Here is a 19,213-nt window from a genome sequence, read left to right as displayed (position 1 = left end):
CTCTTTATCCGCTAAGAACATAAGCACACCTGTAGAGGCCACTGTCATAGTCATTGAGAGAATACCGGGGGCTCCTCTGATGTGGCGGTCCATCAAAGAAACGGCTCTCGATCCCTGCCACCATTTCTATACACAATTACAAACACTTATGGTCATAGTCCTAGCATGCATTCATTAACATGATGAGCCAAAATCTGCAAAGGAAAACTTACTCTACATGTCTGGCATTGTGCTTTTGGCATATTTTGGAATTCAGTGGCATCTGAAGGCCTCCTCATTCCAAAATCAATCCCTCCTCCACATAAAGTCAAAAGTTATAAATTCACCTCATTAAATGAGCGGTTGTGTGTAATGACGCAGCTCACCAGCAGAGGGCGTGTGACGGAGCAACAAGCAGGAAACTACAGGGGAGAAGAGACACCAGCATGTGTGGAGGTGTCCTCTTTTCGAGTAAAAAAACAGAACATCTAGCTATTACCATTCCTGATATATGAGCGGCTTTGTAAGACATATGCTCTTATGTCATATACAACATGGTCAACTCCAAAATAATCAAGATAATAATAATAAACAAAATATTGGCCCAAATTATAGGGGGGCTTTGGATTATTTTAGGGAGGCTGAAGCCCCCCTAAAATAGGGCTAGCGACGTCCACGGTATTAAATAATAATGATTAAAATATTTAGTACCTTATACTTGCACAACGTGTACCTAATACATACATACAGTATTGACTATAGTATAATGATAGGAGATGTTAATACGATATTAACCAGTAATGTTACAGCAAATAGAAATATAAGAAACGACACTAGTAGATATGAATTATTTCACATAATGGCAAAATATAATATAGCTGATATGTGGAGAGTCCTCAACCCCGGCGTGTGCGACTACTCCAGGAGACAGCTAGTTAAAGGAACACTGACACAAACCAGAATTGACCTGGAAATATCAGAGAGTGATTTAGACATAAAATAAATAACTATATAGAAATGATTAGAAACGAAACAGATGAAGGAGATGATCCACTAGTATGGTGGGAGGATGTTAAAAATCAACTGAATCAGTTAACCATACACTGGAAAGATAAGATAAAGAAGATGAAAACTGGAGAAAGATACGCTTTGACAGAAATGTAATCATGGATGTGGCTGTTCCCCAGCGCTGGATAAAGGAGACAGCCAGCCCAGACTGGAGAAACGTGTGCCTTCTCCTCTTTGCAGGGCGGGGACCTACAGGAAATCAGTGGATTACACGACGGTACTTTAAGTGTTTTTCACTCTGCTGGATAAAACAAGTCCCATAAAAAATCACTGTGTTCTTACAACAAAGATCGTATTTAATTAAATTAAAATTTGAAACCTTTATTAGTCCCACAATGGGGAAATTGCTTAAGGCAGCCAAGAGCGCCGTACAGTGAGTACAGTGGAGGCTATGCAGGTAAAGTGTCTTGCCTCCAGGAATCCTAACCGCTAGACCATATGGGAAGACAAAAACTTTACAGCAGATGTCTGACTTTCTCCGGACCCCTGGTCTCATTGTGTGGTCATGTTCACATGTGTGACGGTGAATAGTCATTGCAGTGAGAGCTCTTACCGTCAATACAGCATCTTTGATCAAAGCTAAAGTTTTTGGTTCATGTCAGCAAACTGGACAGAAAGCTGCACGCTGCAGGAGACAGAAAGGACAGAGCAGCCGGACTGATGGGGGCCAGAGTCCGAGGATGAAGCCAACTGCTCTGCTTCCCTCTGGTGGTCATATGTTGAAATTGCAATAATTCATCACTGATACAGGGTCTGCTATAGCAACACAAACATGTTTAAATGTGACTAAATATCCTGTAGGTGTGAATTTGAGTGTGAATGGTTGTTTGTCATGTTATTAGTGCTCTGTGCTCCCCCACACATCATAAGCTGTGATTTATTTGCATGCTTTAAAGAAGAATTTAGTAGTTTCAGAGTTTGTGGAGCCTGAGAGTTTGATGTTATATTTGATCTTATCTGTCTTGTTAGTGTTTATTTCCCATTGAAGCTGCGTGAAACCCACTGTTTGCTGATATTAGACATCATTCAAATCAGACTGTAGAAGACAGAGGGGGACACTTCCAGCGATGCTGCAGGCAGTGTGAGAGTTTGGTGCACATCACATGAGCTCAGAGCAAATGTGTGGATGTGTTCAGTGGCCCTTTGGCATTTGGGCAAACCTTAAACTGAAGATTTCTTCAGCATGGTTACCGAGCAAGACCAACGAGCAAGTCTCCATTTCTAACTGTTCAACACAGTTTCTCAGCTTCACTGGGCTAGGGAGCAAAATACAGACATTTATCAGACACAGCAGCCTCAGAAATCCTCCAACCAAAAGCCTACCAGCATGACAGACTGCAGCACTTGTAAGCATTTCCCTTTCACAAAGTATTTTGTAGACATGAAGTTACAAGTATCTGTACTACAGACATCTGGCGAAACAGCTTTAAGGCTCACTTTTTGGCATGATCACTTTTTGGCACAACACTGGCAAAGGTTCACAAAACTACATCTGAACAAGCCACAAGACTTGAAACAATGTCCTATACACAGGTCAGACCAAGCTATGTCTGCTAAGAACCAATCAGATATACAAGCATGATTTTATTTTGATCTGCAGAAACACATGACTTTGAATTAGATAAGCATATACAGTTCAACAATCTCTCCTCAGTGGTTTTGGATATGGGGTTTTTGGGGTCTGGCTGCTCAAATTTAATTAAAAAATAATTCTAGCTGTAAAGTATTTTATATGGAAGTCTATCAGGACAGAAACTATTTTGGACCAGCTACCAAGTGGCCATGTAAGGAACTGCAGATTTGCTGTATTATGTTGTTACCTGGTAAAGACTACAGTGTTTATTGATTTTTGTTTGTTTTTAGCTTTACATAGATACTTTCTACCACTGACAGTTTAACATGACCATGGGACTGAATTTTGGTCATTTGAGGGACGGCAGTTCTTGATTAGCCTGAGAACCATTTGCATGAATAATTATCTATAGACATGAATTTTTGTTTATTTCTGCTGTTGACATTTGAACATAAACACCTGTGGGATTTCATTTTGGTGCCACCCCCAAGTGGCCACAGGATCAACTGCAGTTTTAGGCACTGTCACAGCGTGTGCAGGAAAATGGATCCTAGTGTCTGTGTTTCCTTATAAGACACTTATAACAGCGTGTTTTGTGATTTAATCAGTATACATGCTTTCCTATACATTATTGATGGCAGATACATATTGATATGCTACAGTTTTGCCTAGCAGACTTCACTCCCATTCAAATTTTAAAACTCTAACGATGGGCCGTCAACTAGTCCTGCACAGGGCCCAGACACACTTTCTGAGAGATCTTAGTCATGGTAGCTCCTGCAAGATCCACCCACAGAGGTCCTGAACACATAAAACTCAGATTCCAACCAGAGCAGTAGCAGAACTGAAGAAGCCACTCGGGGGAGTGGGAAACATCTTCAAAAACAGTCCTGGAGTCCAGCTGCCTCCATTTAAACTCTTGGAAATGACTCTGACCTGATGAATGAGAGCATCCACAGATATACTTCTGTGATTGATAGATATGCACTCAGAAACCTGACAGTGCCAGAAAAGCTATTTTGTGATAACTGCACGGACACTTATATTAATGATATCTAGAATAAACACCAAGCATTCAAATGGAGCGACGTATCACACATGCCACAAAGATTCAATGTAGAGTTTGTTATTTGAGGTGCTTGCAGTCTGTCCTCAGTTCATTTTGTGCTCTCTGTAATTATTTTGTTCTTTTTAATACAGTGTGATAGTATCACTCAGCTGCCTCTGCACACAATAGGTTCAAATAATACAAGAGGGGGTACATTTTAATGGGGACCTGACACAGTAAGATAAACAGTCAATAATGGAGTATATATTTTTCAAGGAATAAATTAAATTCATACAAATTAAAAATCTATTTTGTAATCATATATTCATAGCTCATTTAGATTCAATTCAGAATTCTGACTTTAAATTCTGACAATTTAGACAATTTCTTTCCCCAAAATCCTTAATCTAAACTCAGATTTCTGATTTTTGAGATTTATCCTGCTCCTGCAAAGTCTGAGGGAGAAATCCAATAAATATGCTGTTTAAAGTTCAACAAATGAGGCACATAAATAGGACTCCTGCTCTACTGAATCACCTCCATCTCTACCACTTCTTCAGCCTGTCTCCTCTGACTGGATGCAGAAAAGAGGAGATAACTGATTTGTGGATTCCTGGCGTTGAAGAAAGGATTGATACACGAGGGAATTATGATGATAAGAGGCAGCACCATGGAGGTGGTCACGCTGCAGAGGGCTTCTCTCTTCAGCGTCATGGTAAAGATGATATGAAATATGATTGATGACAGCTGGAGCAACAACAGTGAGAGGTAGAGTCCTATGGTGCATCTGGCTCGGTGGTTGTTGGACTTCAACATTGTGTTCACGCTGAGTGCAGCCCGATACACACACACATAGCAGTAGCAGATGGCCAGCATGCAAAGACACATTATTACAGACAGGGGTCCAAACAGCAGCAGGTCCTCCTTTGTGGCGAGTGGGAGGCGGCCTCACACACGAGACCACTGGTTGCTGCTGGGAGTCAAACTTCATCTGGCTGAGCACCAAGCCAGACCATAAGCGCTCATGGTCCCGCTCAGCAGCCAAGTCTCACTGATGCTCATGTAGATGTTGTGAGTGTTGACCAATCTGAGGTAGTGAATGTGTAACGGGTACCGTAGCAACGGCACCGGGCTGCCAGATAAACTCCTGAAATTCAGGAAAGAAATGATGAGGCAGGGCGACAGCGTGTCAGTTCACAGTGCGTTCTCTGCAGTCATTTATTTGGACATTTCCTTCAGAAAATACTTATAACAATAACTCTTATTGTTCAGACTCATTATGTCCAATGTATGTGCAATATTGAATGTCCGTTCAACATGAATCAATCATAAATCAACATCAATAAATTACAGTCCATCCCAAAATAACATACATTTCCAAAAATGTCTTTTCTTGCTCTTTATACTCAAAATGTATGGACTATTGTAATATTATGCTATTCAAAATGTTTTTACAACTTCTATTAACAGTCTTTAATATAAACTGTCCTTCGATGAGCATAACTCATTCACTGTAATCACCATACTGCAAAGACCCATCAAACCAAGGTTAACAACTCTTTACTTAACTCTGTCTTACTCATATTCAATCCTAAACATTTTATTCACAACTCATTTGGCGAAACAACTCATAACCAAGTGGGAGCAAACTTATACGGAGCTCACTTGCACACACTGCGCGGAGGGATATGTGTGTGCCAAGCTAACAAAGTATCTCAGGCTCAGCCTGCTCGTCACGGAGCACAGCAACTAATTAAACCCATGTTTCTACAGAGCTATTTGGCCAACATAACTCACTCAACTCTTAAACACATTTTCACATCGTGTTATCCTTATTCTGTGTCATTTTACACATCACTAACCTGAAATTCAGGAAAGAAATGATGAGGCAGGACGACAGCGCGTCAGTTCACAGTGCGCTCTCTGCAGTAATGAGGAAAATCCACCTGTAGCGCAGAGAAACCCAGCCCTCGACGCTGCCCCCTGCTGTTCTGGAGTGGTTATTACATACCCATTTTTTTTAAAGGAAAAGCCTTACAAAACACACACTTTACGTTTCTCAAGTATATACCTATTCCAAAAACAAACAATACATTACAAACGTGTTATTCCCAAAACACAAATGTGACACTTTTGTGGCCGTCACAAATGCCATGGCAGATAAAATCACAGTCATTTACTTTTTGTAGGACCGTGTAAGGGCCAGTGTAACAAGCCTGCAGAACTGACCCTGGATACATGCTTGTACATAAAGTCTGCACTATATGCTTGAAAGGGAGTGGAAGGAAGTAGAACTGATCTGACTCCAGCCGTCTCCATCATTCATAGAACATAACCTGTAGCTGCTTCCTGTCATACTGTAAGCACATACATAACAACAGCACAGGATGAATCTATGCATAGAAACAGAGAATCACACAATATACTATAATCATCCATAATTTAATATAACTGATTATTAGTATTAACCCTTTGACTCCACATACAGACACACAGACTCTTCCTGGTGCTTCTCACCATCAGGACTTTAAAGTTGCCATAACCTCTCAGACTGTTAGACTTCTCTCTCAGAGTGAAGAGTTTCTGGATGGTACCAGGTAAGAAGTTATTATATGCTTTAAACAGGATCTGTGCTGTGCAGAATGTAGCAAGAAGGACCTAATACTGACCCCTGGTGGACAGCACAAGCAATGCTAAGACACCTAGAAGCAAACTGCCATCTGCACATATTGCACTCTATCAGTTAAACCACTTTGACCCAGTTCCAGGCAGATTTCTTTATTGTGCAGCTCATTTGAGATTTCTTCTGCTGCATCAGTTGTTGCCATTGAGGTTGATCTTTTCAGTCTAGATCCATGTTGGCTTTCATTTAATAACTGATGTTCTTCAATAAATGTTTCTAAGCGATCATTAAACAGTGTTTCAAGGACTTTAGAGAAGTGAGGCAGCAGTGAGGCTGGTCTGTAGTGTGTGAAGTTGTTAGGAATAAAACCCAAAATATCAGCTGTTCATCACTCAAGTGCTTTTATTCCTGCAGGAAGGAGCAGGTCCTGTTTTTATCTGATGTCTTGATGTGTGGCTCACCTGAACATCTGATGAGAGACTAAAACTATCAGGAGGACGCTGCCAAACCACCACAGACAGTCAGTCCTGCAACAACAAGTGTTTGTCCTCACAAGTGTGTGAACTGCAGGAGAAGCACGCTCGTGATAAGCACTGCAAAACATGCCCCATGATCTGCATGAGCCTCTGACTTCTGTGACCGGGCCAGTGGTTTGCACTTTTGTCCACTAGGTGGAGCCACATGCTCAGACAGGCTCAGGTCTGCCTCCTTTCCCATCCACACAGCATGCTTTAAAAACATATGTATGTGTATAAATATGTATGAGTAGTAGTTTATAACACAACATGTGTGGGTGTGTGATGACACAGTTTTCAGTCTGGTTAGTAAAAAGTCATTAATAAGTCCAATTAGTCCAAACCCTCATCTCTCCTGTTCTCCAGCCTTCCTCACCACCACCAGGTCTAGACACACACACAACAAACTGTGGTGACAGGATGATACCAGATATCATGGCACTATTGAACTCTTCATAAGAATTCTTTTCTTTTCTATTAGCAGTGATCAGTCTCATCTGAAGCTGTGGTTACAAACCACAGCACTCAGCAGTCTTATCTGAGGGCAGCAGGGGCTGATGGGAGTTTTGAGCAGCTCGTCCTCGTTTGGCCTCAGCTGCATCAGAGCGTCACTTCTCTGTGAGTTCACCAGAGGAAACATGCTTCTCCTGCCGGCTGCTGCTCTCTGCTGGCTGTGTTCAGGTGAGTGTTTCCAGCCAATCAGGCGCTGACGAGCCGCACCTGTAACAAACACTGACCTCCACCTGTCTCTGCAGCGCTGGTTTCCATGGCAGCAGATCTGACCCAGGACGATGCCTCGCTGACCAGGAGAGTCGGTGGACATGTGTCCTTCAGCTGTGGAGGGCTTCAACAGTGTAGTGACAGCTTTGTATTCTGGTACCAGAAGAAAGACCAGGACACATTCAGACTGATTCTCTATATTGATAATGATAATGGTGACATCTATGGAGGTTACAGTCATCCTCAGAAAGATGATTTCTCAGCTGTACAAGCACAGAAGGGCTGGAGCTGGAGCTCAAGACAGTTAAAGAGGATCATTCAGCCACCTACTGCTCCTGTTGGTGGAGTGGAAGGTCCCACAGTGAGAGATTATGGGAGCAGCCTGAACAAAAACCAGCAGAGAACAGAAAACCACATCAGCTTCATGTTTCACCTCCATCTCAGACTCAAACACACGCAAAGAGCTCTGAAGCATCGAAAGCTGCACAAATGCATGTTTGATCCCAACAAAGGAAGGAATGAGTCCATGTGACCAGAGGGGGCGCTGACTGGGAGTCTTCCAGTCGGAGCTTCACATGTTAACAGAGGACGTTTAGAACCAGCAGGAAAAAGCTGGTGATGAGGACGCTGTGGTGCTTTTTACAAACATGGAGATTTTCAGTGTCTCTGTTTTACACAGACGTTCCTGCAACATGGAATTCTGACAGAATCCTGCCTCCTGATTGGATGCTTCACTCAGCAGGTTTTTGTATGAGCCTGTTTCACTGTGTGAGGATCTTTGGTCCTGGAACTAAACTGATAGTAACAGGTAAGAACTAACATTTGTTTTTACTGTTGGAATGTTGAAGCTGTTTAAAGTCACTTTCTTCATGAACTGTTTCTACTGAATCAAAATTATACAATATATAAAATACATATTTTGGTTTTAAAGTAAATGATGGTAAATAGACATCAATATGTAATAATTACAATATATAATAACTCATCATAATGTGTTAAATGTGATCTGGTAAATATTTTATCTAGCATGTCCATCAATAATATTTCATGAACAGAAATGTATAATATTTGACATATCCACACATACTGCCCGTGTCTGTTAAATCAATATTTTTGTTATCATGACTATTATAGTAAAATATTGAGACATAACTTCAAATATGTAATATGAGGACTTGAATCATATTTCATACATAAATCTGACCAATTAAAACAGATTAAAACAGAAGTGATTAAATAACATGAATTATATGTGACAGATTCATTATAAAGCAGTTTGGTTATTTGTTACATGTGTGTAAACTTTATATATAACTTCATATTATAACAGTGGATTTTTCATAATAACCAGTTGTAGGTCAGCTACAGTTTATAGTTCAATGTCAGAAGCTCTGTCATAAATTGATGTTTTATTTGCTTTTAGCTTCCTTAAAGTTCAGAATTTTTTATGTGCTTGTTCTTATATTTAGTCATCAGATGCGTCATGTGACATGTCCTCCAACATTCCAAGACGTGCATGTTAGGTTCATTGTCTTTGTCTTTCTGTGGCAGCCCTGTGATAGACTGGCCACCCATCAAGGCCTGTCTCCCACTGACAACTACTATAGACTCCAGCCAGAGGTGAGAAACCATTTTGAAACCAAACATGTGGCAAATGTTTTAGTCAAAATAACGATTTAACTGTTCACATCAGAACCCGTACAGGTGAGAAGCCTTTATCTAGCACAATATGAGGGAATTGTTTCAGTTGTTTTTAAAATTGAATGCTATTTGTCACATGAAGGATGCATAGATAAGAAGCCATGTTTGCCAAAGAGGAAAATGTTCTGAAACATCTGTGTGGAAAAGTTCTCAAGTTTTGCTTGAGTCAATGATGTTATATCCAAATGTTTCTGAAACGGGTGAAAGGACAAAGAGACTAAACTGGACAGAGTAGCAAAGTTCAGTCTGCACACAGCTGACAAGAGAAAAACACTCTACAAGCGATCTCAGGAACAGGTGCAGTTTTGTGAGGAGTGTGAAAAGCGATGTCTGCAACCTAAGATGAGGTGGGAGATTGCTATGCATAAACGGGGATCTGCTCGTGCAGTTGATGGCTGTATGCACAGTTTTTGAACAAAATGTACTAATGACGTATTCCCTTAAAGCTTGATGAATTATTTTCAGGGTGTCTTCTATGTAATAAATATAAAAAGTTACAATGCTATGCGTATCCATAACGTTTTAATTAGGGATGTCCCGATCAGGTTTTTTTGCCTCATTTTGAGTATCTGCCCATACCGAGTGTGTGTGTGTGTGTCCAGAGTGCCACGCTAGGAGATTGCACACACGCAGCAGCTCATCAAGGTCTCGAACCAGGATCTCTCGAGCCAAAAGCAGCTGTCATACCCCTACACTACAGGACACAGAGCCACCCTGCACAGAAGGAATTCACTTTGAGAGTCCTAATAAATATATCCGAGTCCTGATCGGGAGGTAATGTCCGATTCCGATCGAGTCTGAAATCACGTAATCGGTCTCACACTGTGCTGAGGCTTGCTTCGGTCACGTGACTAGTGACGTTTGAACCACTTCAGTGACGTTTGAAGCAGTTGAGTGCTTCGAACGGCATACGAGTCATGTGATTGGTTCGGGTTGTGAATCGCTTGGTGGGATCGGGTGTGTTCAGGGATATGACTATATATCAATATATAGTAATAGATCAATCAGTTAGATAGTGAAATATATTAGCTACATTGATACATTGTGTACATGTTAGTAGAAGAAAAGTTATTGATCACGTTTCTCTGGCATGTGTGTGTGTGTGTGTGTGTGTGTGTGTGTGTGGAGGACCTCTTGCTGATTCGCGTATCATAAGTTTTGAACCCGGAACCTCTCGCACCCAAACCGACAATGATTCCCCTACACCAGCATCCAGCTTTGTTCTCCGCCGCAAATGCTTTAATTGTGTTAAACATTTTAATCGGATTAATCATGATGATCACTTCAAATGTAACTTTGTATACAAATTTTGTGCAGTAAAAGTGAAAGTTTAATGTATTTTATTGTGTCAGCCTGAAACCATTCAACCATGTAGTGTAGTCAAACGAGACTGTGCGGCGATTCAAATCCCAAACAATCCATGAACCAATAACACGCACCACAGTTCATTTTATCCACCACTAGATGTCCTACTGGAGCACTGTGTCAATGAAGCCTCGAGTAATGAACCTTTTTCTTGAATCGTGTGTCGAAGCTTCAACACAGAACACTGTGCAGTGACACAGCTCCCCATCAGCTTCAAGTAATGTTCTCACTCTGAGCAGCAGCCAGGTTCAAAGTCTTTAATGCAGCCATAAAATGGTGGAAACCTGTGCAGTAACATGTTATCATCCATCACTGATTAACAAGCAGAGATCCAATGCAGCTGTAGAGATTGGGTTATGATGCACAGATGGTGTTCAGGAATCATAAGAACACTTCTAACAGCATTCTGAGGCCGTCTCTCAAAATGAAGTGTTTCCAGAAACCTGCCTTCATATTGTATAAACTGAGAATACCTCATTTGCTCACTTCTTTCATCCACCCACAATCAATCTGCTCAGATTATTCATTTTCAGGATCTGGACCACTGTGCTGGCAGAACAACCAAAGCATTGATGTGTCTGATCGTATCAAATAATAATTTTCTGCAAATTTGTAAATCTGTTCTTTGCTTCTGTCACAGTCTCTCTGTGGGTTGTGATCTAACTACACAAAGTCCTCACACAGTTTATTCATAGTAACAGTCAGATAAGAACATCAAATGTTACATTTATAGTGAGTGTAAATGATGTTTGGAGCTGATGGATTTGTTTTCACTGAAACACACTTTATTAAGAAGGTGTGTTTCTCCTTCCTTACAGTCAGATCAAGGTCTGTAACTGTAACTGATAAGAACTCTGTGCTGGTTCAGTCTGTGAATGTTTGACCTGAGCTCTTTGTTCCAAAGGTCAGAACACTGTCATCATGTTTCCTTAAAGAAGCCTTGAGTGTGACGGTGAATCCAGAGAGCTGAGCCTTTCTGTGCATCAACAGAGCGTTGAAAAGCTGCTGCTGTGAGTTCCATGTTTGTTCTTTCTCTGCTGTTTTCCTGCTGATGGACGTCACCTTCACTCCTCGGCTTCATCCAGATTCTTTTCTCCATCAGGAGGTAACTAACAGCAGTTTATTTATGAGTGTTGTTGTGTTACTGTGACTTCAAGTGTTTGCTTGTTGTGCTTCATTTGGAAGATTTACTGTATCTGTTCGTCTCGTGCCGATCATCTAATTGTTAGAGATCTTTGTGTCATTCTAACAGACAGTGTGATTCAGCTAGTGAGAGGCGTTCACTGTCCTGTTGTTCAGAGGACGACTGCTGGCTGCTTCATACAGTCATTAAACATGTTCCAGATGTTTGAAAATGTTCACAGTCAGCATGAAACAGAAAGTCTGTCATCAAACTGCTCTTTGTAGAACAATGCAGCATCTGTTAACACTGTGTCTGCATCATGTGTTCAGTCAGACACTTTTGACTTTTTACATTCTCACTGTGTCACTCATTCATGTTAAACTGTAGATGGAGCTTTTACTGAGCAGCAGCCAGGTTCAAAGTCTTTAATGCAGCCATAAAATGGTGGAAACCTGTGCAGTAACATGTTATCGTCCATCACTGATTAACAAGCAGAGATCCAATGCAGCTGTAGAGATTGAGTTATGATGCACAGATGGTGTTCAGGAATCATAAGAACATTTCTAACAGCATTCTGAGGCCGTCTCTTAAAATGAAGTGTTTCCAGAAGTGATGAGCTGAAAACTCTCAGCTGTTTTTTAAAGCTTGGAGAAAGATGGAGGTCCTGCTTATAAACAGTCCAAAAGCACTTTTTGTGAATCCTACAAAAACATAGTTTTATAGATAAGTTACAATCCAATGTTTCAGTCATCATATGAAATCCTTAATGTAAAATGCTTCTTCACTGTTTATCATGACGTTATTTCTAGACTCTCTGTACTCTGACCCATGTTTACTTTGTCTCCATCTGCTGGTAGAATCCAGAGTGACAGTGGTATTCAGTGGCGTAAGTGTTGGGGGGAGTGTTGTGTTTGTATGAAGGTGTGTGCTAGCAGGTCCCAGGTGTCTTTTTAGTCATTTCATTTTAGTCTTTTAGTCTTTAAAAACGTGAGGTCAGTCCTGATCCGGTCCTTTTGGGATGATTAAACATTCCAGTCATTAAGTCACAGCATCTGATCACGTAAACAGCTGCAGCCATTTGCTGAAATCATTTCAGTTATTTTTTGTACACACAGCACCCCATGTTGACAGGAAAACATTTCTGCAGATGAAAAAACAAAAAGTGAAATATGATTCAGATGGTTCTAACCTTCAGTCCAGCTGTGTCTGTGGACATGATGAGGAAAGACACACACCTGTCTGTATAAGACCTTACAGCTCACAGTGCATGTTAGAGCACATGTGACCCGCTGACAGTGAGTACAGTCTTCTCTCTGTACACCACACTCTCTGTTATGATTGTCTTCACACCTCAGTGCGAGTATTTGGGTTTTTACTGACCTGACCTTTGACCTCTCTGACCTCACAAAGAGGGCAGAGTCCAAAGGTCAGCACCAGTTCCTCTTGAACACACCATAAACCAGCTGATAGACTGATGATCTTTATTCTTTGATTGATCCCAAACTGGGAAATTTTTTAATCTGAGCCAACAGTCTGTTTAAACCTGTTCAGAGTTTCTAGGAAGTCATGTGACCACAGAGGCTCCTCCTATGATGAAGTATAAACACCCTGAACACTGACTGCTCTCTGCTTCGTCACAGAAACCAACAGCACAGGTAAGACTCACTCACTGTGAAGGAATAATGAGAAAATGCTTCCAACATGTTGAGTGCAGAGTTTTAATGTGGACATTAGCTGGATAGATCAGTAGGAATCAATGGCTTTATGTTATCATGTTCTATTATGAAGGTGACATCATAAGGTCACAGGTAAAGTATAAAAATGTTGACGTTTCTTTGATGGCCACTTTAGCTTCAAGATGGGAATGGTGGCCCTGTGGCCATCTCTCCCCAGATGAAAGCTCTGAGTGTTACAAGAATGTTTTTAGCATGGCCACTCTCTTCCGTGTAGTCTACTGTGCTTTATTTCATCTTTGAACAGCACATATATGCTCTGGTATGCAGAACTTATAAATAACCATGGTGGGCCGCCATGGACAGAAATGCCAGGGCCACATTTTAGTCCCAGGTCAGCCCTGATAAAGAGAATGTAGTTTGGTTGTAACAGGATCAACTCATTGTAAACTGGTGTTTAGAATTTCAATACATCACCCTTATCAATGTGCAGCTGTGAGGAGGTTGTAGCCTACTGAGATGTGAGTGGAGCTGGATGCTCACAAAGAGGAGAACCATGCTGCTTCTGCTCTGCTCCATCCTGTGCTGATCTGCAGTTCATTGATTGCTGAGCTCCATCTAGTGGACAGACAGTAGAAGTGAATCAGGAAATGTCTTTCAGACACTTGTTGGACCGGTTTCACCGTCACTGACGTGTTCAGACTGTGAGGCTGTGAGGAAGTGACAGCGTCCTCAGATCAGATTGTGTCAGACAGCAGGACTGAGGAGGACCAGGAGCAGCTTCTTCTCCACACAGGAAGCTGGAAAGTGTCTGTAAGTCCATCTGAACTGATCCAGCAGGTGAGAGTCCTTCCAGAGAAATCTCTCCATGTCTGATCACACTGTGCTGCATCACTGACTGATGGTACAGTACAGATGTTTCTGCTGCTGATTGGCTGCTTTCTCTTTGCTCTTTGATGACTTTTATAGCAGATGAACAGCTGTTTCAGAACAAGTTGTTACTTGTAGTGTTTTTCTGTTCGAGTCACAGCAGACTGTAGAACACAGCTCTCAGGTCACATGATCAGTGAGAAATGCAGGGAGTGTCAGAACCGGTCTGACAGCTTTCTGAGTTTTTGTGTTCACTGAGCTGTGTGGAGTTACTGTAATTCAATTCATGTCAGACAGACAAACAACAAGCGTCTCTGTTGATCGTTCTCTCTGTAAAGTTCAGCAGCTTCATTTGCTCTGAAACTCAGATCGACTCGTTCAAAGCTTCAAGCGGAGAAAAGGTCGCTTTATTCTGACTTTATCAGATCAGTCTGTTTCCGGTTTGACGCGCCTGTGGTGCGTTTTATTTTTCATGAATTCATATCGATGATTGAAACTCATCAGAAGAAACATTTTCTCTTCAAGGGTTCATAAATATGTGAATCTAATATTTGCCATGAGGAGAAGTGTGTCAGTCCTCAGAGCTCAGACAGTAGCTGCTCATGTGTTTGTCCTTTCTATAGAAAACAGTCCACAGACTGTTACAGAGGAAGGTCTCAGTGCTTCACTCAGTCTGTTCACACTGTGACAGAAACACACATGAACACATGTTCATTTATTCACATGTTCACACATGGAGAGAAGTGACAGAATTCTGAAGCAAACACTGAATGTGTGTGTGCACTGTTCCACTTACAGCATGTGACATCAATAATAACAGCATCAGAGATGTTGGTGTGTTTACAGACTCACCAAAATAAAAGCCTGAGAACCAAACCTGGTCTGAGGCTCTGATGCTAAGCTAACAGCATGATTAGCCTGTTAGCATCTACATGAAGGATCAATAACAACATGCTGACTGTGTGTTTCTGTGTCATGTTGCTGTGTTTGTGTGAAGGTGTGAGCTCTGCTATGAGTCAGTGTGAGGACAGAGAGGAGGGAGTCCCTCCCTCTAAAAGCCCTCTGTGTGGGGACCATGAGAGCCGGACCAAAGCTCAGAGGTAAGAGGACCGTCTCTGACTGTCCATGACTCTTCTCCATGTCAGAGCTCACACTCACATTATTCACACATCTGTGTGTTCAAGAACAAAGCAGCAGCACACTGCACACTCTGCTGGACCTGGACCTGGACCTGGACCTGGACCTGGACCTGGACCTGCCAGCTGTGTGTCCATGAAGAGTGATTGGTCAAAGGATCAGGACATTGATTTCAAAGCTGTTGATCCATCTGAGGGTCAAAGGTCAGAGTTAATGTCACAGCTGCAGTTTGTTTCCATCATTATTAAACATTTAAAGTGTAACATGATGTTCAGCATCATTTTTCCAGAAGAAGCTCAGAGTCAGTGTTTGTGATTCTATCAGGATCCAGGATGTGAGAGCAGACTCTGCTGGACCTGGACCCAGCTGTGTGTCCATGAAAAGTGATTGGTCGATGGTTCAGCCCATTAGTTTCAAAGCTGATCAGCCATCTGATGATCAAAGGTAAGAATCACTCTGGAAGTGTCTCCATGCTGTGATGAGCTCTGCTGGACTCTTGGGGTTGTATGTGTCTGTTTGCTCTGCAGGTGGTTGATGGTTTGGAGCATCTGTAGCACAGAGTAATGCATATTTACAGTGCTGCTTCAAAGTGTATGAATCATTTAAAATCTTCTATATGTCTGCATAAACATGACTTAAACATCTGCCTCACTGTACTAGAAAGGCAGCCCACTGAAACAAAGTATGGAAAGACATTTCAGTAATAAAACATTTAAATAAATGATAGATTCATACACTGTATGTAAATATTATTGTGCTGCCCCCTATAGTCAGCCAAAATCCTATGTTTGAGTTGAGATTGTCCTACGAGGCTTCCGTAGTAGCATAATGGTTCCAGAGCCAAGTGGAAAGTTTCTGCTGTGTTTTTTCATCCTGCTACATGTTTTTTAGTCGTCTGAGAATATCTGTCTGTAAGTATTATGTTTCATAAGCCCTTACCTTACGTCATGCGCTCATAGGAGGCACTTTAAGTTATTTAAGTTTAAGAAAACGGGTTAAAAGTGTGACGCTAATAGCGCTAGCGACCTTATGGGTTTTTCAATGCAAATTAGCATTGTGCTAATCGCTAGCGGTTTATGCATTTTTCTGTTGTCTAGCTCAGCTATGTTTTGTCGGCCTGCAGAATTCAGCATTGATCGTGTTTCGGGTCATATTTATGCAGAAATATAGAAAGTTGGACCAACTTCCCAAAACGACTGTAGCTGTCAGCCTATATGTAGCTAGGAGCTAGTCTCCTCCTCCTCAGATTCCCAGGGTCCTGGTTTGGATTTTTGCACGTACCTCACACTGCTGATTATTCTGACTTGAACACAGCCTGTGCAGAACTTTAAGGTGGCTTCTGTTCTTCGGTGTTTTTGGTTGAATTTGGTCAAATTGTGATCAAATAAATTGTGTGATAACAGTTTTTCAGTCTCTTGTAGTGGCCATCATGGACACTGATCCAGCTCTGTGTCCATGAAAAGTGAACATTTCAAAAATGTTGATACCACTTTAAGTCCTGTTTCTGTAACTTAGCAGAGTTCTTCAATGATCATGTGGGTCTGCTTGGCTCTGTAAAAGACCCATAAGCAGGTCTGTGTTTGTAGATGTATAATAGAAAGTATCAGTATGTATTTATGTTGTCATGTTATCATCTCATGGTGGTTTCTGAAGGCTTTAAGTAAAGGAAATAACAAAGGTCTGCAGTGTCATGTGTTACAACCGGCCAATTCAGAGTGGTTGCGATTCTTTCAAAGGCACTAAAATAGCAATCCACCTCAGACTCTCTGAATGGTGGCACTAAAGCAATGTGCTTGCTCACATCAAATGTGTCACGAGGAGAATGAGGAACCTGTCGTGAGGCAGATGGGTGTGGAGTCGCAGAGGGGAGACGCTCTAGCTCTAAGGCCCTCACCTTCAGGTGCATGGCCTCCACCTCTAACTCGCGATTTCTCAAATCAATTTCTTTTATTCTGAGAGTTAGCTGCATCTCCTCTGCCGTCATAGCAGGCGTAACAGACGGACCAGAGGGAGCGGTTGGGCTGGGCCGCACCGTGTCACGGGAGCTCACGTCAGCTTTCGCCGCCTCCTCTACAGAGGGCACAGACACACACAGACCTTCCTCCACTAGCTTTTCCTGCAAAAGCTCTTTCTTTCCATATTCAGAGCAAAACTGTCAACCAGTATTATGCAGAGTAATATGAAAAATACAATATTCCAAAAAAATGACGAATTGCCAATTACTTACTGACACGAATCAAAACACGAACGAGCCAAATTTAACTTACCGATAACAAACGTTTTACTTACCAACACGCTTTCAAAAGAATCGACGAGCCCCCAATTTATGTTACAACCGGCCTAGGGGAAACCTAGTTGTAGCATAAAGTGACTCTTCCCTCCTGTTCCGACTCCCAAGGTAGATATGAAAAAATATCAACGACGAATGGAATTTATATAAATGTATTTATAAATGAACCGAGACAACAGAAACCTTCAGGGTGAGCAATGCCAAAATAACAAACAAAACAAATAAGGTTCTCAGCTCCTGTCTTTCCTGAACAAAAGAAAAGAGATTCAAACAAAAATACAGGTGACTTCCCTGACTTCCTAACAAAAAACAGGAGAAAACGAATAAACAAAAACGGCTTCTCACCCCTACTCAAATGTGCCTGGTATGTAATAATAACTTAAATTCAATTACTCTAGGTAAAGCCAAAATCAAACGACGAGTCTAAATTACATAAATTAATATTCACAGTCTAATGTCTAATATACAAGCAAAAATCGAGTGCAGTCTTCTCGAGATGTGGAGAGGAGGGCAAGAGCATCGGGTGGCTGATGTGGAGGGTTTTTAAATTCAGAGCCCATCTGTGTCCTCCAATCCTCGAGCTCCATGTCATCCAGCTGCAGAACCAATAGTATGCTCCCCCCTGTTGGCGGGGAGGGAGAACACTCACACACACAAAATATGACTTAGTCATAACACATGATATAGACTCTATATCATCACACTGCATCATTGTCTGACTGCGATTCATTACAAACCCATCCTGCTGCACATCGCTTAATGTTAAAGAAAGAGAAACATGATGAGTGGAAGATTTAACTGAACTCTGAACAGTGTGGAGTCAGGATAGTTTTCATTTTTAATACACACATTTTGTGTATTAATTAATTTTCTTCACCAGTCTGTTGACTGTTGTGTATCTGTTTAAAGTGAAAACACATCAAAACACTTAGTGAAGTGATTGTGTTGTTAAATGCTGATGTTTCTGTCACAGACTGCAGCAACCCAGTGTTCAGACTCCTGCTCAGGACGCCATATTTATGGTGAGTACAAACAGCTTCTAACTACAACACAACAGTCCTGGTGCTCTACAGAGACCCAGAGCCTGACCCCTGAGCAAGCATTCACAGAGACAGAACTGTGGTAGTAATACTTATAACTACAGCAGCTGTGCATACACAACACTTCATATCTAATGTTGTAGATTCAAGTAATACATGTATGAACATAAGCTGTAATATCATGAAACACTAAACTGTTATTCTGCTCCTCAAAGTCTGAGAGTTTATACTCTGTTGTTCTGTTCCAGCTGCTGGAGGAGAACATTGTCAGGTTTGTGAAGGATGAGCTGAAGAAGATCCAGAAGCTCCTGAGTCCAGATTACCCAGAATGCTCAGAGAGTCAGAGGGAGGATGAGGAGGATGAAGAGCAGAGGAGCAGCAGAGAGTCATTAGTGCAGATCACAGTGCACTTCCTGAGGAGGATGAAGCAGGAGGAGCTGGCTGAGCGTCTGCAGAGCAGTAAGAGGATTTGAAGAGCTTTAACATGA

The 19,213-nt window shown here is 41.6% G+C and overlaps 1 protein-coding gene across 1 annotated transcript in view; it reads left to right on the top strand.

Moving 5' to 3' along the window:
- Nucleotides 1-862: 862 nt before the first annotated feature.
- The window catches only part of LOC114430722 (NACHT, LRR and PYD domains-containing protein 12-like), a 42,447-nt gene continuing 24,096 nt past the window's right edge, over nucleotides 863-19,213 (top strand). The window contains exons 1-3 of the mRNA XM_028398687.1: nucleotides 863-962; nucleotides 1,167-1,264; nucleotides 18,983-19,184. Of these exons, the coding sequence (XP_028254488.1) occupies nucleotides 863-962; nucleotides 1,167-1,264; nucleotides 18,983-19,184 (400 nt within the window). The remainder of the gene's footprint in view (nucleotides 963-1,166; nucleotides 1,265-18,982; nucleotides 19,185-19,213) is intronic.

This window comes from Parambassis ranga, unplaced genomic scaffold (genome assembly GCF_900634625.1).
Source record: "Parambassis ranga unplaced genomic scaffold, fParRan2.1 scaffold_27_arrow_ctg1, whole genome shotgun sequence".
Taxonomy (NCBI): domain Eukaryota; kingdom Metazoa; phylum Chordata; class Actinopteri; family Ambassidae; genus Parambassis; species Parambassis ranga.
The sequence above is the reverse complement of the archived record's forward strand: the minus strand, read 5'-3'. Positions and strand labels throughout refer to the sequence as shown.